Below are 24,728 nucleotides of genomic sequence, written 5' to 3' on the forward strand. Positions count from 1 at the left end.
CCTGTTTTATGTGTTCTCAACTAACAAAATGAAACGATGAGGTTCCAAAAGACTGGAGAAGGGATCCTGCCAGTTCCATTTGCACAAAGAAAGAGGACTATCAGAGGTTGATACTGTGCTATATACTGTTATGGACATTACTATTGGTTTTCTTATTACTGCTGTGAGAAAAGTAAAGATCGTTTAAGCATACTTTTACATGTCCCTAATAGAATTGGAATTTTTCTTCACGCTAGCTAGGACATTTTCCAGTCTGGGCCTGGGACTATTCTAAAGGCAAGGAATCTGCAGTTATAAGTTTCCATCAGAACGATAAAAAAAATATATATATATATATATATATATATTATATATATATATACACACACACACGCATATATATATATATACACACACATATATATATATATATTTCAGCCATGCCACATACTTTCAGTGACTACCTTGCGATAGTGCCGTCTGAAAATTCTAATTTTGATTTAAATTAAATATGTTTTCTGGTTGATTACTACTTACCTCAATCCTAATTATTTTACTCTGATTCTAAAATGCAAGTTTAATAATAGACCAAGGGCCACACACAAGTCTTTCAGGTGTGTATGTGAGGAAGGAAGTAAGTATGTGTGCTTTCACCTGGGTTTTTACATTTTCTGGCTCCTCAGACGGGTTCTCACGCTTTATGCCAGGCTTCCAAGCATTCTCTGCTTTCTTCAGTCGCACATCTTCAGTTACAGAAATGTTCATGATGATTTTTCTAGGTTCTCTTCTCTGACCCGGCTGCGATCTCCTTGTCCCCACGCTCATCAGCTAAGACAAACAGATGTCTATTAGAGACAGGACTGTATCAATTAAATACAAATTACATTCAGAAAACATTTACTGGTAGTACCCTGGTGTTACGCTCAAAGTTAGAGGCTTGAATTCACTTTACAACACACAAGGTGAGGGTCAAGGAAAGACGAAATGACAGTATTAAAGTACCACCCAAGGAAAGAGATAAATTACAGAATTAAAGTACCACCCAGTGAAAGAAAAAAGGTACCAGTTACTCATTGCTGCCTCAACTCTGATAACTTGCATGCTTGAGATCATTATGAAACTCAGTCAAATTTGTATTTAATTCATTTAATATTTTTATTTGTGTTTTCTGCCAAAAATACATTTTGCTCATAATCAGTCAAACAATTTTAAACTACAAAGTTTGATTAACATAAAGAGACTTCAAAAACGTATAGTTTACCTGTCGGTGTAGTTTTGCAGCTTGAAGACTTTCTGGATTCACTATGCTGTGCATTATTCAGCCATCTAGTGGTTGGGTCCGGAATTGTGGTATTTTTTTTCCATTTCCCGTGGCCCAGGTGGGCGTCTACATACCACCATTTGGTGTCCTTCGTGACGTCGATGCTCTTCCTCCGGAAGCTCCCACCTTTGGTCGCCATCTTCGGATTCTTTTTTCTTGTCTTTTTTTTTTTTTTTTTGCTAGTTCTTATTTAATCCTTGTAAAGTCTTTCACCTTCTGCCCCCCTTTATCCTCCTGTCTCATCTTTCTGGCGGAGGAGGGTGGGTTCGCTAGTGAATCCAGAAAGTCTTCAAGCTGCAAAACTACACAGACAGGTAAGAAACATTCTGCAGCGTGAATCTTTCTGGATTCACTATGCTGTGCATCGACTTTGTAGCGGTTTGTCCTTATAGTGGTGGTTGGGTGGAAGATGAGCATTGGTTACTGAAAATGTGTGGCAAGACCTTCTGTCCCACTTGTGCTTCTTTGTTCAGTTGGATATCCGCACAGTAGTGTTTAGTGAACGTGTGATCTGAAGACCATGTAGCCGCTTGGCAAATGTCTTGAATTGGTGTGTTGGCTAGAAACGCAATTGGTGCTCCTTTCTTCCATGTTGAGTGAGCATGAACTGCTCCCTGTAATGGCTGAGCTGCATGTTTGTGGCAGAGCAGTATGGTTTGTGCAATCCATTGTGCAATGGTATTTTTGGTAACTGGTCGTCCCAAAAAACTGCTGGCAAAGGATACAAAAAATTGCTTTGTTTTTCTGGAATCTTTTGTCCTTTCCATATAGTGCATCACTGCCCTCCTGGCGTCCAGTGTGTGTAAGGCCCTTTCTGTGCTCATGGAAGGTTTTTGGAAAAAAACTTGGTATTTGAACTGTCTGATTCATGTGGAACTTAGACACCACCTTAGGCATGAAATGCGGGTCCGTTCTCATGACAATCCTATCACTGTGTATTTGCAGGTAGGGTTCTTGGAGTGTTAGCGCTTGCAATTCACTCACTCTTCGCAGTGATGTGATAGAAACTAGGAAGGTTGTCTTTAGTGTGAGCATATGCAGTGTAGCTTTGTGCAAAGGCTCAAATGGTGCCTTCATTAGTTGCGTTAGCACTACATTGAGGTTCCATGCTGGTGCTGGCCTTCTGCCAGGAGGTGCGATCCTTTTTGCACCTTCTAGGAATCTTTTTACCACCTGTGATGTGAAGAAACTTTTCACTGTTTCTCCTCTTGTGTAAGCCACAATTGCCGTTAAGTGGACCCTTAGGGATGTGTAGCCTAGTTTATTCTGCAGTAGATGCATCAAGTATCTTAGTACTGTTGATTCTTTAGTAATTTTTGTTTGCAGTTTCTCCCTAATGCACCATTCGGTGAATCTTTTCCACTTTGCTACGTAGCACTTTCTTGTGGTCGGTCTTCTTGCCTCCCTGAGTACTGCCATCATGCTCACCGGTAATTTGAGGTGTGCGAACTCTAGATCCTCAGGAGCCATGCAGCTAGGCTGAGGCTTTCTAGTTCTGGGTGTAGTACTCTTCCGTTTTGCATCGTTAGCAGGTCCTTCCTGGCGGGGAACCTGTGTGCGTGCGTTTGTGACATCTCCATGATTTGTGAGAACCATGTTTGTCTGGCCCACTGGGGTGCTATCAGGATGAGCGTCATGCTGCTGAACCTGCACTTGCTCAGCACCCTGTGTAGTAGCGGTATTGGTGGAAAAGCATAGACAAATGTCCCTGACCAGCTTATCCATAGTGCATTCCCCAGGGAGTGTTTGCACAGTACTCTGGATGCGAAGTTTTGGCATTTTGCATTTTGGTGTGTTGCAAAGAGGTCTATTTGTGGAGTCCCCCATTCGTGGAATACCTTCTGGATTTCCTGTTGGTTGATCTCGCATTCTGCTGAGACAGTCTGGTTCTACATTGTCCTTCCCTGGTAGATGTATTGCTAACAGGTCAATTTTCCTGGGGATTGCCCATCTCCATATTTCCTGCGCTAGCCGGGAGAGTGTCACTGAATGTGTCCCTCCTTACTTGTTGATGTAGAACATGGTAGTTGTGTGGTCTGTTTGTATCAGTACTCTGTGCCCGTACAGCAGTTTCTGAAAGGCCTTTAAGGCTAGGAACACTGTCTTGAGTTCTAGGAAGTTCATGTGCTTTATTGCATCCTGTAGTCCCCACAACCCCCTTACTTTGAGGTTGTTTGTGTGCGCTCCCCACCCCTTCTGGGAGGCGTCTGTTGTAATGGTTACAGTTGGAGTTGGAGTTGGTTGTGTGAATGGTCTCCCCTGTGCTAAGTTCTTCTGGTTCCACCATGCTATTTCATGCTGTACTGTATGTGTTACAACCACTAGATCCTCCCAACTCCCTGTGGCTTGTGACCATTGCTGCTGGATCCATTCTTTGAATGGTCTCATGTGTAGGCGAATATTCGGTACCAAATATATGCATGATGCCAACATCCCAATCAGTTTGCTCACAGTCCTCACTGTCAGAGCTTGCCCCTTGTGGTAAAGACACGTCTCCTTGCATATAGCCAGAGCCCTCTTTGCACATGGAATCACCGTGCTCTGTATGGTGTTGATCTCTGCTCCTAAGAATCTCTTCAGTTGTTCTGGTTCTATTGACGTCTTCTCCCAATGGATTGAAAACCCCAGTTGGGCAAGCGTCTGTATCACTATCTCTATGTGCCTCTTGCACCTGTGGTATGAGCTTGCTTTCACCAGCCAGTCGTCGAGGTATGGGTATACATGTATCCCCTTCCTCCTCAAGTGTGCTGCTACTGCCGCCAGACATTTTGTGAAGACTCTTGGTGCTGATTGTAGTCCGAAAGCTAGCACTGTGAACTGGTAGTGAGTTTTGCCAATTATAAACCGGAGGAGGTGTTTGCTGTTGATGGGGATGTGCAAGTAGGCGTCCTTTAAGTCTATAGTTGCTATGTAATCTCCTTTTTGTAGTTGAGGTATGACCTCTTGGAGCGAGGTCATCTTGAACCTTTGAGTCTTTATGAACCTGTTTAGGAATCTGAGGTCTAGAATTGGATGTAATGTTCCGTCTACTTTTGGTATGAGGAAGTATGTTGAGTATACCCCTTTGTTCCGTTGTTTTTGTGGCTCAATTTCTACGGCTCTTTTCTTTAGCAGTTCTCTTGCTTCCTGCCTCAAGTGTGTCAGCTCTTCTGTTGTGCGCACTCTGACCCTTGGCCTTCTGTTTTGCGGTGGCCTTTCCAGGTCTATACAGTACCCATATTGTATGAGGTTCAATATCCATTTGTCTGATGTTATTTTCCTCCACTCCTGGAGGAAGTGTCTTAATCTGCCTCCTACCGGTGATGTGTGTTGGAGGAGCTGTTGAAGATTTTGATTTTTTGCTGGTTTTTGTCTTGGCTCTTTCTGCACTTCCTGAGGTCTCATCCAGGTGTGCATTGTTTTTGCTGGTGAGTCACTTTCCTGTGGGAGGCCGACTACCCCTCTGGCCATTACCCCTTCCTCGGCCGCGCCCTCGAAAGGATTGTCCTCGGGGCTGGTACTGCCAGTTCTGCTGATGCTGTCCCTGCTGCTGTCCCTGGTTACCCCCTTGATAACTTTGCTGGGTGGTTTGGTGTGTTGCCCCAGGCTGATTATTTCCTCTGCCTGTTGGTCTCCTGGAAGGTGTTCCTCTTCTCATACCTTGGAACTGCAGCGCCCCCATAGACCTAGCTGTTTCATTATCTTTTTTCAGCTGGTTCAATTTTTCATCTACTGGTGCTCCGAACAGTTCTTCTCCGTTGAAGGGTGTGTTGAGGATGTTGTTTTGGACCTCATTCTTGAAACCTGAAATTCTTAACCAGGCATGCCTCCTTTCTGTGATCCCCAACATCATCTGCCTGCTAGATGTCTCTGCTGCGTCTAGTGCTGACTTTAAACATGTATTAGCCATGTTATTCCCCTCTTCTACCAGGTGGCTTGCCCTTCTCTGGTATTGTTCTGGTACGTGCTTGAGGAGTTCTCCCACTTCTTCCCAGTGCTGGTATGCGTGTCTGTTGATGAGTGCATTGGAGTTGGCGATGCGCCATTGTATAGCTGCACTCCTTTCCATCTTCCTACCTATCATGTCCATCCTCTTGCTTTCTTTGTCTGGTGGAGGGCCAGAGTTTGTGGGTATATTTGCTCTTTTCCGAGCCATGGATGTAATGATGGAGTGGCTGGTACTGACCCTCTGATGTACATGAGGTCCTTCGAAGAATGTTTATATTTTTTCTCTGCTCGTGGAGTCACTGCTCTACACATGGCAAGCTCTTTGAATGCCTCTTTCCCCTGGTCCAGAACACTTGGGAGCATGGGCAGTAACTGACTTTTAGTCTGGGATGGCAACAAGGTCTCCAAGAGGAAGCAAAACTGGGGTTTCTCTTCCTCTAACTGCACTCCATACGTGTCAGCAGCCCTTTTGATGACTTGATGGTAGATCCCTATGTCGTCCGGTGGCGAAGGCCTCGACGGATATGATTCTACACCCTTTTCTGGTGATTCGGCGTCGAGATCTTCCCACGGCAAGTCGTGAGCATCCGAAGAAGTCGACTCTTGGTAAGTCTCATCTTCTTCCCCTTCGCCTGTCCCATAGTACAGGTCTTCTTCCTGTTCCTCTCCAGGTTCAGGTGTGTTCGGCGCTTGGAAGTCCTCGACGCCCCCTTCTGTTTCGGGCGTAGTCTTCGACGGTATGCTGTAGAATTTTAGCTTTTCGTCGAAGTCTTTCTTGCGTTGCAAGGTGTTAGCCATTTCGGCCTCGAGCCTCTTTCTTTTCTTTTCCATCTCTGCCACGTGATCTGCTTCGAGGGCCTCGACCTTCCTCTTCGCGGTTGTCGACGTTGAAGTCGAAAACTGTCTCGGGCCTTCGCCTTTCGACGTCTCTTTTTCGTGGCTGCTCTTCGGCGCCTTTCCCTTGTCTTGGGATTTAGCCGTCTGGCGGTCCTTCTCAGAGGATCCGACTATCTGCTTGTCCTTGGATGCAGTAGTCTACGTCGAGTGCTTCGACGGCCCTGCTCCTTTCGAGGACATTGGCTCGCTTTAGCGAGTATCAGTGGAGTGTTTAGGGTTCGACGACTCTCTTACCTCCTTCGACGTTTTCTTTTCGAGCTAGACGACCACGGCGTCTTCAGGTCCTTCTGCTACGTTGTCTTCCTCTCCGCTAGAGAGTCCCAAATCTCGGAGCGATAGGGGCGTCCCCCTGCCCCTGCATGTTGTAGTTTGCTCTTCTCTGTCTCTCCCTTACCCTGAGAGTCTTCAGGGTGAACGCTGCACAGACGTTGCAGTCCTCGCTTCGATGGTAGAGCAGCAAGCAGAGATTGCAAACCGGGTGTTGGTCCTTTTGCGTGTACTTGTGGTGGCAGTTTGCGCAGAATTTGAACGGAGTCTTGTCCATCACCACGCAGAGGGAGCCCCCTGTATGCGCATTCTCCTTTGAAAAACGTTGAATTCTTTGATGTTCTCTGAACTGTTGTCGAGCTTCTTCTTTACTTGATCTCCGGTGTCTTCCCCGGTAATATATTCCAATATTCTTCTCTCTTTCGTCGATTCTTCTCTCCAAAGTTCTTGGTGCTCATTCCTGTTGATCCAGACCCAACAGCGGAAAAAAGAATCTGAAGGTGGCGACCAAAGGTGGGAGCTTCCGGAGAAAGCGCGTCGACGTCACGAAGGACACCAAATGGTGGTATGTAGACGCCCACCTGGGCCACTAAAAAAAAAAAAAAAAAAAGAGAGAAGAAATACTACAATTCCGGACCCAACCACTAGATGGCGGAATAATGCAGAGCATAATGAATCCAGAAAGATTCATGCTGCAAAACTTCTTAAATCAGTCAGAATGGAAACATTTTCTCTTCCTTATATTGTATACCCAAGACATACACATGTAAATAATAATAATAATAATAATCCACATTTGTAAAGCGCGAACAATCAACCGTAAGGGTCTGTAGGCGCTGGGGGCCGTCGGGAAGATTAAGCAAGCTATTGCCCAGAGTCACATGGTGCTGGGCTAATCTGCCGCCGGCACCGGGGATCGAACCGTGATCCCCAGATTCCGGAGTCAGTCGCCCTGGCCGCGGCGCCACACCTCTTCTCCGAAATTGTAATGTTCCTGAAAGGTCCATTTGTTCATCCACTCCTATCATTATAGACCTACACACTAAAACAAAAACCTAATTGACAACTTTGCACACCCTTTAGTTTTAGAGACTCTAATAAAACACATCATAGAGGTATGAGAAAGGAAATGAGTAAATCGTGAACAAGAACAGTGCATTCACTGCACTAAATAAATCATACACTTAAAAAAACCTACATGACCTACACAAGTAACAAATAAATGATGGGATTAGATAAATCACTTTTAAGGGTATGTTTTTTGTGGTTGCAGCTGCTTTATACTGAGTCACCTTTTCTCAAATCAACATTACTCTTTTTGGGTTTCTTTAATAAACCACATCACTTAAAAATACATCCATTAATTACAGATATTTGTCCCATGTGGAGACACAGATGTCCAGGGGAAATGGAGCTCAACGTAACCCTTTTTCCGTATCTTTACATTCCATGTTCTTTGTGGTTTATACCTTCCTCAAAGAAGTCTACTTCCATGTATGTGACGATAAAGATTACCTTCTTAAAAAATTTTAAAAAGCCACATCCACGTAGATCAGGGCCTGAGCAATCCTTTTCAGCACATCAAAAAAATAATGCAATTACACACTGCAACATCTGTATGTCATGTTTGGCAAATGAGGAAAGACTTAAACTAAGGATTAAATAATTAGTTCAAGTTAAGTAGGAGTCCCGGCATGTCATCCATCGGTTAACTTAGCACACTTACAGGTACACCTCGACCAGCTGGAGCAGGCCTTGGAAAATCTGCAAAGGCTGGGGTGAAATCAGGCCCTCGCTGCAGAATTCTAGTTTCCAAGGTTCGCGTTGGTAACTTTGGTTGGTTTATCTGGGAAGGTTAAAACAGCAATTAGTTATATTTTCTAACATGTACACGGCCCAAAGAAAAATTAAATGTTGACATGCCTAACCTCTTAATAGTGTATTAAGGGAACCTCTACAAACCAAAAAATATGCAGTTACTTCAGCACTGCTTCAGGGACAACATTCCATCTTGGAATCCTAATCACGTATTCCAGTAGCTTCAGCACCAACTTTACATTTAACGTCTTTCTACAAGTGCCAACCTCGCCTACTAAACACTCTCATAAGCTCTTATCCTCAAAGCAGAGTAACCAAATACAAGTATTTACTGGTCTCAATTGTTCTACCTACTTACCTTATCAAGTACCACATCAGAGATGGGTGGCAGCCCCACAGGCTTTTGTATACAGGCAGGCATGAACTGAAAACCAAGCAAAAAGTCCCTGTTGTACTGCTTCTTTCCATTAGGGTCATGGGGTACCATTGGTTCTAGCACAGGTGTAGTTTGTTGAAGTTCAGGGGATGAACACAGAGGCTGGTCCGTGGGAATGTCACCTTAAATAAAATTAATTGAATATCTTTGAAAATGTAGAAATTAAGAGAGCTTTTAACTTTAATATTACATAATTTACTGAAAGTACATTTGAAGGGTAAATACTATCATTTAAATCATTAATTTAATAGACACCCGGCAAACACAATCACTCAACTGTCCCTTGTGTTGCCAGTCACAAGTACCGAATTAATGTTTCAAATAGGTTGGGTCCAGAATGTCACGAAAAAATGATTACTATCTTCAAAGTGAACTTACTGTCCCAGGCAAGTGCCATTGTGAGCCCACCTATATGGATATGTGATGAAGCATTCTTCCACTAAATACATGATACGCTACTGCATTCTCCATAGCCTAGATTGTAGCCAACTTGATAGTTGGAAGACCACCACAACAGTCCTAGTCCTCTTTGTATATCAGCATTTAGTGAACATGATATGTTAAAAAGATTTATACAGCGCATGGCTGCGCCAGCGACGGGGCGTCCCAGCGCTAAAACCAAGGTATAACATTGCATGATGGGGAACACAGGAGGTATGGATTAGCTCGGGAAAAGCCAGGATATTTTGGCCTTGCTGTAAGCCAAATATTTCTGTATACTTCTGATAGACACAGGTAGAGAGTTCCAGAGTGCTGATGCCAACGTCCTAAAGAACAAGTTACTTACCTTCGGTGACGCTTTTTCTGGTGGATACAGTATCTGCCTGTGGATTCCTCTCCTTGTGAATATCCCCTGCGCCAGCAACATTCGGAAACTTTTGTAGCTCTCCACGCCGACGGCACAGAAGCACGGATCCACTCGTGGCTCCGCTGACGTCACTGGATCCATAAGAGGACCTCGTCGGCGTGATGACGTCAATTCTGCCCTTTTTTCTGTGCCTTCGAGGCACACGGACAGACTGACAGCAATATATATACAGTATACACAGTACATAATACACAAAACACACAGTGTGAAGATAATACAGGAAGGCAAAAGAAATAGCACGCTTCCTTTGATAGTAATAAATGAATTTTGAAACATCATCACTATTGTAGGTATACAAGGGGTGGACAACGGGGAGGCGGGTGCATCAGTGAGGAATCCACAGGCAGATACTGTATCCACCAGAAAAAGCATCACCGAAGGTAAGTAACTTGTTCTTCTGATGAATACATCTGCCAGTGGATTCCTCACCTTGTGAAAAGATTCCCACAGCAGTCTCACACCCAGAGAAGGGTGTCCACCCTTCTATACCAGAAAGTCCTGAAGGACGGAACGAGCAAAGTGTCCATACCTCCTCACCTCGGAATCCAAGCAGTAATGCTTCGCGAAAGTGTGGAGGGAGGCCCAAGTTGCCGCACTACAAATGTCCTCCACAGCAACACCTCTAGATAAGGCAGATTTAGAAGACTTTGCCCTGGTAGAATGAGCCTTTACACGCTCTGGAGGTTCCTTACCGGCCAAAGAGTAACATATCTTGATGCACCAGATAATCCATCTGGACAGGGTGCGCTTGTGCACCTCTCTGCCTTTCCTGCAGCCAACAAAGCCCACGAAGAGCTGGTCATCCACTCGAAAGTCTTTAGTCCTATCGAGGTAAAAGCTCACCGCCCTCTTATGGTCCAAATGGTGAAGCCGCTCCTCCTCCTTGGAAGGGTGAGGGGGAGGATAGAAGGTAGGAAGGGTAATGGATTGCCCCAGATAGAAAGGAGTTACCACTTTAGGCAGAAAAGCAGCCCTGGTCCTGAGTACCATTCCTTCAGCATGAGTGGACAAGAACGGGGGTTTTGAACTTGGAGCTTGAAGCTCACTTACCCTCCTTGCCGAGGTAATAGCAATGAGAAAAACAGTTTTGAAAGACAACAGCCTCAAGGGACACTTGTGAAAGGGCTCGAAGGGAGAACCCATCAAGTAAGTTAAGACGAGATTTAACTCCCATTGAGGCACAATAAAAGGAGTAGGCGGAAACTTGTTGGTAAGGCCCTTAAGGAATCGTAATACGATAGGTGACTTGAACAGGGATGGCTGATCCGGCAAGCAAAGAAATGACGACAAATATCCCTCAACGGTAGCTACCGCAAAGCCCTGCTGAGCAAGAGAAAGAGCAAACTGAAGGATGTTGGATAAACGAGCCCTCAAAGGGTCAAAATAGACTTCTCTCTGCACCAAAGCACAAATTTGGACCACCTATAGGAATAGATAAATTTGGTGGAATGACGTCTAGCAGACAAAATTACATCTACAACATCTGGCGGGAGAGAATAAGAATTCAGGTTTCCCCGCTCAATCTCCAGGCATGAAGGTGTAAGCACTGGAGGTGGGGGTGCAGAACCTGCCCCTCCGACTGCGAGAGGAGGTCTGCCCTCAGAGGGAGACTGAGCGGAGGGCACGAGTAGAGGTGGAGAAGATCTGTATACCACACCCTTCTTGGCCAATCCGGGGCGATCAATGACTTGGGCCTGGTCTTTGCAAATCTTCCTCAGAACCCGAGGAATCAAGGGTATGGGAGGAAACGCGTTAAGGAGATGCGAGTCCCATCTCAACTGAAACGGGTCCCCCAACGCTCCCTGCATCGGATACTGGAGACTGCAGAATAAAGGGCAGTGAGCATTCTCGAGAGTGGCAAACAGGTCCACCCGAGGAGTTCCCAACGTCCGGAAGACGTGACGAACCACCTCCGGATGAAGCCTCCACTCGTGGTCGGCCGAGAACTGCCGACTGAGACTGTCTGCACACACGTTCAGATGATTTGCCATCAGACAAATCTGATGATCCTGAACCCAGGACCAGAGACGCAGAGCCTCTCTGCAGAGGCAATGCGACCCCACTCCTCTCTGCTTGTTGACATACCACATTGCAGTAGTGTTGTCTGTCAGAACTTGAACCGACTGACCGCGAAGGGAAGGGAGGAAGGCCTTGAGCGCCAAACGTATCGCCCGTAATTCCAGAAGGTTGACGTGAAGCAACCTTTCCTCTGGAGACCAAAGACCCTTGATCTCCAGATCCCCCAGATAAGCACCCCACCCTAAAGTGGATGCATCAGTTATCACTGTGCCACCGATGGAGGTGGATGGAAGGGCTTTCCTTGAGCCAGATTGCCATCCACGCTCCACCAAGACAGATCCGCTGTAGCTTCTCTGGAGATCCTCACAGACTCCCTGATATCTCCGTTGTGCTGATACCACTGCCTGCGGAGGCACTACTGGAGCGCCTTCATGTGCCAGCGTGCATGGTTGACCAATAGAATGCAGGAAGCAAACAGACCGAGCAGACGAAGTACCTTCAGGACTGAAACGACCGCTCCATTGTAAAACAAGGGAATCATTTCCTGTATGTCGAGAATCCTTTGAGGGGGAGGGAATGCTCGACACACAGTAGTGTCCAGTACCGCCCCTATGAACCGGTTGCGCTGAGAGGGCACCAGGTGAGATTTGGGCACGTTTATGGAGAAACCCAATTTGTACAACAGCTGAGTTGTATCCTGCAGATGATGAAGCACTTTCTCTGGCGACTCCGCTTTGATCAGCCAGTCGTCCAGATAGGGGAAAACTGGAATCCCCGACCTTCTGAGATGGGCTGCTGCCACTGCCATCATCTTGGTGAAGACTCGAGGTGCAGTAGTAAGACCAAACGGAAGGACCGCAAACTGATAATGTTGCGACCCTACCGTAAAACGGAGATACTTCCTGTGCGACTTCAGGGTGGGGATGGGGATGTGGAAATACGCATCCTGCAAGTCGATCGACACCATCCAGTCCTCCTGTTGCAGCACTTAAAGAACCTGTGCAAGGGTGAGCATCTTGAACTTCTCCTGTTTCAGAAAAAGGTTCAAGATCCTGAGGTCCAGGATTGGACGTAGCCTGCCATCCTTCTTCAGAATCAGGAAATACCGGGAGTAACATCCTTGACCCCTCTCCTGCTCTGGAAACACCTCTATCGCACCTTTTTTAGTAACGTAATGACTTCCTCCTGCAGGACAAGGTGGTGGTCCTCCGAGCAAGCACCTTGGCAAGGACGGTAATTTGGAGTAAATTCCCGAAAGGGAAGAGCATACCCATTTTCTACAAGATCTAGAACCCAAAGGTCTGAAGTGACCGATTCCCAATCTTGTAGAAAATGGGTAAGCCGGCCCCCCCACAGGACTAACATGATCCAGAATGGTGGATCTAGGGCTGCTTTGCAGTGGTGGGAGGGATGGAGGAAGAGGAGGAGAGCTGCCGACCTCGAGCACGACCTCTGATCCTGCCCCTGTAGGTCTTATACAGGGTGTTCTGTTGCTGCTGCTGCTGCTGGGGCTACCTATAGGTCCAAAAGGACGACCTTCCAAAGCCTCTGTATCTCCTAAAAGAACCCCTAGGCTGTGTCTGCAGACCTAGAGATTTGGCCATGGCTTTGCTTTCCTTATATCTCTCTAATGCAGCATCAGCCTTTTTACCAAAAAGCCCAGAACCGTCAAAAGGCAGGTCCAGAAGCGTTGCCTGCACATCAGGGGAGAACTCAGATGATTTCAGCCACGCACTTCTCCTTGTGGTAACCAAGGAGCCCATAATTCTGGCGACAAAGTCCGCAGTGTCCAGGCCACTCTGGATAACCTGACGCGCAGCCGCCTGAGTGTCTGACAGCACCTCATTAGAGGTTCTGCCTGTCCTCCTCAGGTAATTTAGGAGCCAGCTGTTTAGCAGAATTCATAAGAGCGTGGATATAACGGCCCAAGAGACAGGTGGCATTTGTCGACTTGAAGGCCATTCTAGCCGAGGAGAAGACTTTCTTGGCTGATTGGTCGAATATTTTAGCGTTCCTGTCACTAGGGACCTGTGGAAAGGCACCGGAAGACCTCTTAGCACAAGCAGCCTGAACCACAAGACTTTCCGGAGAAGGATGGGAAGTAAAGTCTGGATCACCTGGAGCCGCCCTGTACCTTCTAGCCAAAGTTTTAGAAACCGCAGGAGCTGAAAAGGGCTTTCGCCATACCTCCATGACTGGTTCAGTGATGGCCTCATTAATTGGTAGTAAGGGCTCTGTCACGGTGAAGGGAGAATGTAAAACCTCAGTGAGGATGTTAGGCTTGAATTCAGCAGTTGGGAGCTGTACATCCAAAAGCTCTGCTGCTTTTCTAATGACCTTGTGGTAGGGAGCCACATCATTAGAGAGAGTATCGGCTGGAGGAGTAATCTCCCACTCTGGTGACAAATCCAAGCCATTAGCCTCCTTCAACTCTTCAAACAAGTCATCAGACTCCATGAGCTCACCCTCTTCTATCTCTTCAACCTGGTACCTTTGCTCTTCCAGGACTCTTTGAGCTTCTCGCCTGGACCTAATCCTTAGGACGGGCGTCGGCGGCGCCGCAACCGACTCAGACGGCGCCGGAGCCAGCGTCGAACACGGATCCGGAGGAACAGCCGGAGTCGAACGAGGTCGAGCTGGAGCCGGTGAAGATGGAAGCGGCGTCGATGTCCTCGGTGCCGGGAAATGCCAAGACGGCGTCGCCGGGAAAAAAAACATTAATGGAGCCTGAGCGTAGGCTTGAGGAACCCCCAGATTAAAAGCCATTGGACCCTTGGGACCCGAAGGTGCTCCAGAGCGGTACATCGCTCTAGTGAAGACTCCATACATTGCATTCAAATAATGCGATGGGTCTTGTCCCGGGCCTGGAAAAGGGGGATATGGCTCAGAATGAGGCATAACCGGACTCAGGCCAATCGGCGCCGACGGTGGAGCCATTGGAGTCGAAGACTCATCAGGAGCCGGAGCTTCTTGAACTGGAGCTAGAGAATGTGCCGGCGTTGGAGATGGAGCCGGAGAGTGCTCCGGTGAAGCCGCAGGCGAGGTCAGGCAAACAGGAGAAGTAGGATTTGAGACAGGAGAGGGAGAAACATAGTCCTTACGACGCCGAGTAGACGAAGTCGATCTCGGAGCCGCTTCCTTATCCCAACGGTGTCGAGAACCATGCCTCTTCTTCTTTTTATGCTTCTTGGACTTAGAAGCATGCCCCAACATCAACTTCGACGCCGACCTAGATCTTGATCTGGAGCATCTTCGACCGCTCTTCTCTTTTTTTCATCCTTGCTATAAACAACTCGGCTTCTCTTTCTTTTAAGGCCTTAGTACTCATCTTTCGACAGAAAGAGCATCCCTCGACGTCGTGATCCGACAGGCACAGACAGTCCTCTTGCGGATCCTTGATGGACATGTGCTTACCGCACTCCCTACACGGCTTGAATCCGGACTTCTTTGTCGACATCTTTAAACAAGAAGCAAGAAGAAAGAGAAACACCAGCAGAAACACAAAGTAACTAGCCAAAGCTACGGAGAGTCCCAGAAAACCGTTCGCATGGACGGCGCGGAAAAAAGGGAACTGACGTCATCACGCTGACGAGGTCCTCTTATGGATCCAGTGACGTCAGCGGAGCCGCAGGCGGACCCGTGCTTCTGTGACGTCGTCCTCGTCGGCTTGGAGAGCTACAAAAGTTTCAGAATGTTGCTGGCGCAGGGGATATTCACAAGGTGGGGATATTCACAAGGTGAGGAATCCACTGGCAGATGTATCCATCAGAAAGAACGCCCCTCCGCTCTTGCTCTTTTAACTCGGGGGGGGGGGGGGGGGGGGGACGGGGGGGGGGGGATACATAATCAGTGCAGACCCGCTAAAAGCAGCGTGCGTCGCAGTAAATATGACATTAGCAGATCAGAATTGGAGGCGTTTGTCAGGTGAAAATCTTGTGGGCAAAGTATAAGGTCTTAAATAAACTCACCTATCAATTGGCAGCCAGATTAATTAAGGCATGAGCTTTAATACCAAGCAAAATTTAGAGAGTGCAATAAGAGCGTGCTGCTGCGTTTTGTACCCTCTGCAGGCGTTGAAACCCAGAATTGTTTGCGCCTAAATAAAGAGAATTGCAATAATCCAATCTAGATAAAATTGTAGTTTGGATAATGATCTGGCGTGTTTGTGGATCGAAAAACCCCAACAGGGGCTTAAGTCCACGTAGAAGCCCAAAACATACCCCTGCATACCCCTATGTGGAAGTCATAGATGGCTAGATTTGGCTGGACCCCGTTCAAAGCATGAACCCTACAATAGAGTTCACAGATAAAGCTGTGATTTTCCTAAGGAGCAGGACCACAGTCAAACAAGAGGTTGTCGGACAAAAGGACACAGGAATTTTGACAAAGGCTATCCTTAAAACCTGCATCAGAAGGTTTGGTCATTTTACATTCAATTCAAGCCCTTTACAAGGCAACCGGATATGGTAGCCCAATTAGGAAAATCATCATTATTCATAAAATGGAGAATAAAAAAGTTATCAAATTATAGGCCTGTATCTTCTTTGGATGCTTTAGGAAAGATCGTTTTCAAAGCCCTATCAATGATTAGCTTTAGGCTGGAAGGCCTTCCAGGCTGGTAATGTTTCACACATGGTCTGTATGAAATACGTGGTGCTCATTCGACGTGGTATTTGTGGCATTTGTCAGCCCTGAATAGAACCTTCAATACAGTTGACAGTAATTATAGCAGCAGTTAAGAAACTTTGCCTTCCCAACATCTTTGGTATCTTTGCTACCGCAACTACATACTGATGACTCCTATGCCAAAGTTCCATATAGTGAGAGCAGCAAGTTAACACAGGAGCTTTCTATTCCATCAGGAGCACCAGCAGGATTTTGTACTGGTTTCAACATTGTTCAGTATTTTGAATGAAGTTGAGGACCATTTCATTAAGCTGGAGGAGAGTAGGAAACCCCAAAATTAGCCTTGAGCAGGTATCAAATTTGCTGCTGCAGACAATTTTGAAATGTTTTTAATTACTGAACAAGTGATACACACAGTGTTGCAGGAATAACAGATCAGTTATTAAAGAATCAAATTCTAAGATTATAACCCTCAGAATATAAGCTAGTTGAAAGCATCATTTCAAATCAATAGCCATAGGTCCGATAGGGTAAACTTACTGGACTGAAATGAAAGTCAAACAATTGTTTGCTTTTCTCATGTAACGTTATGCAATGCGTACACAGGACTAAGCGTTTCCTTCTCCTTTCCCTTCTGAATCTTCTATTCCCCTCTCTTTGGAGTCTCCCTCCTTTCACAAGTTGAATGCTCAATCTAGGCCAAACTTTAGATACCTCTCAGGTCCCTCTTAAGATTGTATCCCCTAAAATAAAGGGGTTAAATTATCCTATCAAAAGGAAAAAGATTCTAGACTATTATTGAAAAGTGATATCCCTCTTTTCCAGGAAACAAGAGCCGGACTAACTGAAGCCCGTAGCATGAAACACAACTAGATATCTGATTAGGCTTGTTCCCCAGACAATACCAAAAAAACGAGGTTTTCACCTTGATTATGAAGCATACAAGGTGCCAACTTGATGCTATTGCCCCACGACGACCAAGTTAAAAGGCTAATTTCCAAAATCACCACAGACAACTCTTCCTTTTACATTGCAACCATTTATGACCCAATGATGGATGAGACAACATTCTGGGCCTCTCTAAATCAGAAACTTCTCAAAATCCAAACAAAAAGCTCATCCTAGCAGGAGACTTTATTTTTTTTTTATTTTTTTTTTTGAAAAACCTTTATTGACATTTCAACCAATAACAAGTATGGGCCTACAACCCCCGGGGCCGGCCGCTAAGCAGTCAGAGTAACAGAAATCAATATTTATCACAGGCAGCACCTCGGGGAGAAGAATCTCCATGCTGGTATACTCTCGGCCACTGAACAGCCCAAATAGGAGACCAGGATACAAAAGGTTTTCATTTTATAATAAGGGAGGATGGAAGGATCAGGTGCCAAACAGTTTCCCGGCAGCAAGAAATGGCAGGTAGAATAATAAACGTCAACAATAAACAGCAATTTATCTAGTCAATGGCGCTGAAACTAAAAATTCAGGATGTGGAGGAATATCACGGCCATTTGCGCCTGCAGTCCCCTGCCCTAAAACCCAGAAAACACCACGGGAATTGTGGCACACATGAAAACGCAGCGATTAACGACGAAGGAGTTCTACCATGCTGATCCCAGAAAAGAAAGACAAAGAAGTATAAGAGAAGAAAAAGGAGGCCATGGAAAAAAAAGGGGTTAAAGACTAAAGGATCCCCTCCCCCAACCCCCCACCCTGCACCTCTGCAGATGAGTACGGCCCCCCCCCCAGCAGCGTGCCTGTCGCCCCGGAACCAGACCCGAAATATAGAAGAAACAGAGAAAGAGGAGTAAGAAAAGAACCCCACCAGACGGGGGGGTAGAGAGAATATTAATAAACTGGAGGAGGGCCTTCAAAACATGCCCCCGGCTTCTCCCTCCCGCACAATTTGTGTCCCCCCAAAGCAAACAATAAGCAACACAGAATCGACCAAATCAAATAAGAATGGGGAGCATTATGCGCCTATTACACTAACAGTTATGCCGTGAGAGCACGCAACCCCTGAGCCCGCCCGCCTATTAGATGACCACCTCTGGAGGATCAGCCTTATCCTTGGCCACTCTTTGCGAATCTACCCATGCATACCCATCGACCCAGTGCCATGTCCAATGCTACAAAGAAGAGGAGCGTCCAAAAAAGAACAGGAAGCGACACACACAGGTAGGGTGGAAGTCTCTGATCACCAACACAGTCAGCAGTATGGAGAGTCGTCTTTCCCAGTGCTGCCCCAGGATCTGCACTGCACACAAGGTCCAAGAAGGCGAAATCAGCCAGAGCAGGCGACCGTTGCTGGAATGTTGCCTGGGTTGCCGGAGGCCGCGCACGGGACAAGGCCACCCCCCCCCACTCAGGTCCAAGACCTCCGGGACAGACCAGACCCAGAGCCAGCTGATCACACGTTGAGATACTGTCCGGAGTTTCCAGCTGGTCACTATCCACAGGGGCGGCCACGACACTGTCCTCCTGTGTGCGGTGTAGGAAGTCCCCGTGTACCTGGGGACAGGCAGTCAGCAACTGTTCCGACGCTGATGCCACCCCATCAAGCTTACTCCCCAATACCCAGGCGCCGTGAACCAAGGTGGAATGAAGGGCACCGAGAGCCTCGAGAAGATCACCATACCCCAGCACAGCTCTCGGCGCTCGCTCCGCTACGCTCCTCATAGTCGCACACTTCCAATCGTGCTGCGACCCAGTGTACAGGATGGTAGACTTCGTCTTGTCAAGATGGCCGCTGGGTAGGTCCAACCCAGATTGGGACCAGGACTCAGGGACAAGCGCCTCAGGTTCCATGTCACTGGAGTCAGGGTTTCGGGGGCAGGCAAAAAATATACCCGGTGTGTGGTCACGGGCAGCAATCATCCCCACCACGGATCTGCGCCCGCGAAAATCCGGGAGCAGTCCGCAAGAATCAGGGCGAGTTGCGGGCGGCGGCCGGGCAGCTCACCGGCGAAGGCTGAAGCAATCACCGGGGAATCTTGGATTAGCCACCTCGGGCATGCACTCGTTCCGCTACGCTTAGTGGTAGGAACGACCACGGCGAAATGTAGGCCGATATTCTCACCGCTCCGGTTAGTCCGACTCCACCCAGTCACCGAAGGCCGCTGTTGTTGAACTGCCGCCCGGCCATGTTATCCACTCGAGGTCCCGGTTCCAGGGTTGCACAGGCCGCAAACTTTAAATGGACATTTCTCCGGCGATACCGCCGCCAGAAACTTCGGAGTCACACGATCGGTTGCCGCTCTCATTCACCAACACGGGCATATAGCGCAGGCTAAGGATCTCATGCAGGATATCTGTGCGGGATGCGGAGGTTCACGGAGCCGGGAGCCTACGCTGCCGTCCCGGTCGCCATCTTGGCTCCTCTCTAGCAGGAGACTTTAACTTACCTTATGACACCACCGTGGACAGATTAGCACATGTATATTTATTTGTTTTTATTCGTGGCAGCCCACTCCAATTAAGGACGGGGAATGACTCTGGTTTCTTGTGCAACGAAAATGTATTAGTGCAACTTGTCCACCATTGCGCGTTTCGGCCGAGCCTGGCCTACATATGCGCCAAAAGTAGAACAAACGAGAGAGAGAGAGCGAGAGAGAGAGAGAGAGACGGTGTGTGTGTGTTTAGATAGATCCGCCCGTTCACATGCTTCGGCTCCTAAACTTACTGAAAAAAATGAACTTACCGACATATGGGGCCTCCAGAACCCAACGGGTAGCGATTTTACATTTTACGCTCATACTCTACTCCTTATCCAGAATAGATAATTTGTTTATAAGCAACTCCCTGGCTCAATCTGTCTCTAATCTCACCATTAAGCCTATTATTGTCTCAGACCTATTACTCTAAAGGTCACTAATTTTCCTGCAAGAAGACGATGTTGGAGAATGAAGGATGAGATTGAGGATCCGGTCCATAGCATTCAAGTGGCACAAGCATTAACCAATTTCTTTAATGATAATATGGATTCTGGTGTTGATGAATGCATCCAATGGGATACTATCTAAGCTACCATTAGAAGTGTGATGTTAGGCGTGATGGCAAATAAAAGCTGAACTCTAAATATCTTGGGGAAAGAAATACGAGTTTTAGAACAGGTAAGAGTCAAAGATCTTAAATCTAACAATTCCTTCAAAATCAAGAAACTTAAATAGGAGAAGAACAAGATACTTAGTGAAAGAGCTCACGTGTGGTCTCACAAATTTATATCTAGAAATTTATTAGAGCGTAAAAAGCTGGGGGGCAATTTCTTCTTTTACTAAACTGCCTTTTTAATTAGACTAATTATTTGGTGGCTACTGGCTCTTACCCTCAAGAATACCAAAAAACCCATCCACATCTCGGCCATTAAAGATAATTCAGGTTGCCTACAAACGCACCCTAAAAAAATTATAGAAACGTTTTGTAACTTCTATTCACAATTGTATAATCCTGCGAAATAAGGACTATACTGCTGCTTGTAAATCTTTTTTAGACCCTCTCCCAATGTCCACAGTCCCGCAAGAGGCTATCACTAAACTTAATAACCCTATCACACGGGAAGAAATATGCTTAGGTATTATATTACTGAAACCAAATAAAGCTCCTGACTCAGAAGGCTTTCAAGCTTCCTTTTAACATTCCTATCAACAAATATTAAAGCCTCATATTCTTACCCTCTTTCATAAATTTGACTCAATGGGCAAATTCGGCGGTTCTTTCTTGGAGGAACACATTGTGCTACTTCCCAAAGAGAGGAAGGACCCACATGGAAAGAAAGATTTTTGGACTAATCTCATTATTAAACACAGGCGATAAAACTTATACTAAGATTATGGCACTCCAACTTGAGAATGTCCTTCTGTCACTGATACACCCATCCCAAACAGGCTTTATAAAAGGCTGCCTGGCAGCTGATAACATTAGGACCTTCTCTCATGTTTTAGAGAAAGCAAAACGTCTTCCCTCCCCAACCATGGCAATGACTCTGGACGCAGAAAAAGTGTTGGACAAGGTTTCCTGGCCCTTTCTATTAGCCACTTTAAAGACATTTAATTTAAGTACTAGATTTAGTCACTTGGCCAATGCTATCTACTGTAACCCAATACCCAGAATTAAATTGAATGGACATTTTATCAATCGAACCTCTACTACATTCAATTCGTATTAATGAAAAAACCAAAAGTATCCCTTTCAAAAAACGGTTCTCAGAAACTAGCTGCATTAGCAGATTACGTCCTAATTTATTCCACAGAGGCAAAGAGTGCCATTCTTGAAATTTTGAATGTAATCACAGAGTATGATAAGGTTGCTGGGTACTCCTTAAATAAAGAGAGACCTGAAGTCTTTCTCCTTAACAATTTATGTGTTCCATTTATGCATCTGCAAATCTTAAATGGCAACCAAATAAACTTAAATACTTGGGTATAGAATTTGCAAAGTCTAATTTGGAAACTAAGAACCGTTTAGAAACCTCCCTCCGTGCCAAAATTAAAAAGCTTACTGAGGAATGGTCTCTGAAATCATCACATGGTTGGGGATGGCTGAAACAGTTAAGATCCTACTTGCACCTCAGGTCAACTTTCATCTTAATACCTCTGCAGCTTCCAATTCCTCCTTCTCATCTCTCAATGCTTAAATCACAACATTCATTAGAAAGAGAATAAGGCAAGAAATTCCTTACGTAAATTACAATCAAGCGAACAGGGTGGTATTAACCTACCCTTTTTTTTCTCTTACCAAAATGCATTCCTAATTAGACCAATTATTTGGGGGCTCCACACATCGCCTCCTCTTCGCACTACTTGGGTGGACAGTCACTGCTCTCAGATTACCAGCCTGGCTACCTGCATCTTTGAGTAGATGTCTAAAGCATTCCAGTGACACCATACTATTTTTTTTCAAAAGCTTGAAAATCTTTCACATGGTCAACAGTGAGAAAGCTTCAAAGCTGTGAACTAACTCGGGCATTCTACTACATTAAGAACAGAGATTGACTAGTACTTTCCCAGCTTCCCTTCTCATCGAGTTCAGATCGGCTGAAGGAGAACTTTTCTTGTGTTACAGGAGCAGTCAATGATTACTGGATAGTATCCTTTGTGGATTTTGTCATATAACACTGGTATTCCTGTGCCACAATACTACTGTACTCCAACAGGATAATGAAGTTGCTTCCTTTGGTCACATCACTTTCCCAAAGCAGCAAAGACAGTCAAAGCACACTTTAAGAGCTGACAAACATTAGAAACACAAACCATTTGACACTATGAATAACACTCAACAACTTTAATGTCCAACTTGTCCTTTATCCGGAAGGGAGATACTTTATTTAACTGAGTAAATATTACAATTAAAATTAACATAATATAAGGAAAAAAGGTACTAGTAGCGACTTTACGGTGAGTTACAACCCCAGAATGTGCACCATTCCTGTGTACGTAGTCTGGAGTTTTTATTACCCTGGCCCAGTGGCAAGTATGATATTAGTCCCACTAATAATGTATTAATTTTACTTGTTGGTGATCGTCCTGTAAATGTCGCTTTACAATTGTGTGTCATAGAGAGCTACACATATTCGTAAATTAATTGTATATCGTGAGGTTTGCTACAATATGCATGCCGATCCACGGCTTAATTTTACGAATATGTGTAGCTCTCTATGACACACAATTGTAAAGCGACATTTACAATTTGTTTAGTTAATCACATTTGATTTCATTCATGATGAGTAACAATTGTGTAGTCTTGACGCTGTTGTTTTAATTCTTGTATGTCGAGCGTAAAACAAAGAAATGTGTTTGTCCATACAACTTTTACGTTATCTTCACCCTGTTAAGATGGCCGCCATGTGATAGATATGATTGCATTAGCCATATGGGTGGGGAAGTGACGTCGATGGTCTTTTGAATTTAAAAGTTCTCGCGCGGCTAGCGCAACTAGACACTGAAGAAGGATACCCTGAAACGCGTCTGTCTTTTGCTTGTTGCTGAATAAATTAATCTACGGTATACTCCCTGAGTGCTGTACTTTGTCCTGGAGCGTGGACTTTGTTGGTAGCGTCGATATATATATATATATTACCTACTGGCGGTCGCCAGTAGGTAGTTATAGTTAGGACCACGTTTCCATAGGAAATCCACAACATTCTATTTTGAATAACTTTGGCGCCGGTTGACGAATCCTCGCGAATTTTTCAAAATAGGTGGGGCACTACGCTCCGCTCCTACCCTGAAAGTCTCGGGGGGATTCGTTAAGCGGGGGCTGAGATAAAAGGGGGGTCCCAAAACGCGTTTTTCCCATGCATTTTTCCATAGGACCTTTAGACACAGCTACAGCCCGAACGGCTGAACAGAATTACTTGAAATTTGGCAGAGAGGTAGTCCTCAGGTCAAGGAAGTGCCTTTTGTAGGTTTGGTGTAAATCTGTTCAGTAGATTCTGAGAAAATAGCCTTTAAATCAATATATATATCTGAGCCAGCTTACGGTGCGCTTACGGTGCGCTTACCGTACGCGTACGGTGGCGTGCGCGAGCGCGATTCTGATTGGCCCTTAGATCTTAGTAAACATTCGAATCGGTCGAAACCAGGAAGCGGCGGCCGCCATTTTCTCTCTCGCACTCTGACAGGGGGTTGAAAAACCAAGTGCAAAAACATGTAAAGGGGCTGTTTACACAGCTCCCAAGCACCTAGCCATGTCGAGGGAGTCCCCAACGATCCCCCAAGTGAAAAAAGGCAATTTTAATTTTTTCGAAAATTTCGCCGATTACGCTTACCGTACGCGTACGGTAAAAAATATTTAAAAAAAAAAAAAATATCCACATTCTCCCCACCCCGTGTGCAAAAGGTGCCCGAAGAGCTAAACAAAACATATATTTTACCTGTCACAACGATGCTCATCATATGTCCTCCATGTGCGCACGGTGCGCGAAGCGCATCGTGCGTTCATGGCCCATCTAGCGTAACGTGGGCACGCGGTGCGCGAAGCGCACCGCGTGCTCACTGTGCGCGCACGGTGCGCGCACGGAACGAACTGCGTTAAGTGGGCGCGCACGCCACAAATGGCGTAAAGTAACTTAGCATTTAAAAAACCGTACAAATTCACTGAAAAAACCATAGGTTTCACACACGTTATAGTTAGGAATTAGCATTTAAAAAACCTTAAATTCACTGAAAAAACCATAGGTTTCACACATGTTATAGTTAGCTGGACATTTTACTGATAAAAAACCAATGAAATTCCCCCGTTATAGTTACTGTAGGCAACTATAACTCACGCGACCGTAATCCTCTGCTGATGACATATGTGTCTTTATGAAAAAAAAATATTTGTAATATATGTATAGCTAAAATTTAATGGAAGAAGACATGGGCAAATAAGTGTCTAAATACAGTATTAGCATCAGCAGAGGATTGCGGTTGCGTGAGTTATAGTTGCCTACAGTAACTATAACGGGGGAATTTCATTGGTTTTTTATCAGTAAAATGTCCAGCTAACTATAACATGTGTGAAACCTATGGTTTTTTCAGTGAATATACATATATATATATATATATATATATATATACACACACACACATACA

General features: G+C 45.6%; 1 protein-coding gene across 19 annotated transcripts in view; it reads right to left on the minus strand.

Moving 5' to 3' along the window:
• The window catches only part of EIF4G3 (eukaryotic translation initiation factor 4 gamma 3), a 1,568,346-nt gene that overhangs the window by 672,830 nt on the left and 870,788 nt on the right, over positions 1-24,728 (minus strand). For all 19 annotated transcript variants that reach the window (XM_085608969.1, XM_085608978.1, XM_085608977.1 and 16 more), the window contains 3 exons: positions 8,568-8,767; positions 8,118-8,237; positions 634-807 (listed from right to left, as the gene is read on the minus strand). In XM_085608969.1, the coding sequence (XP_085465095.1) occupies positions 634-807; positions 8,118-8,237; positions 8,568-8,767 (494 nt within the window). The remainder of the gene's footprint in view (positions 1-633; positions 808-8,117; positions 8,238-8,567; positions 8,768-24,728) is intronic.

This window comes from Triturus cristatus, chromosome 1_2, assembly GCF_964204655.1.
Source record: "Triturus cristatus chromosome 1_2, aTriCri1.1, whole genome shotgun sequence".
NCBI lineage: Eukaryota > Metazoa > Chordata > Amphibia > Caudata > Salamandridae > Triturus > Triturus cristatus.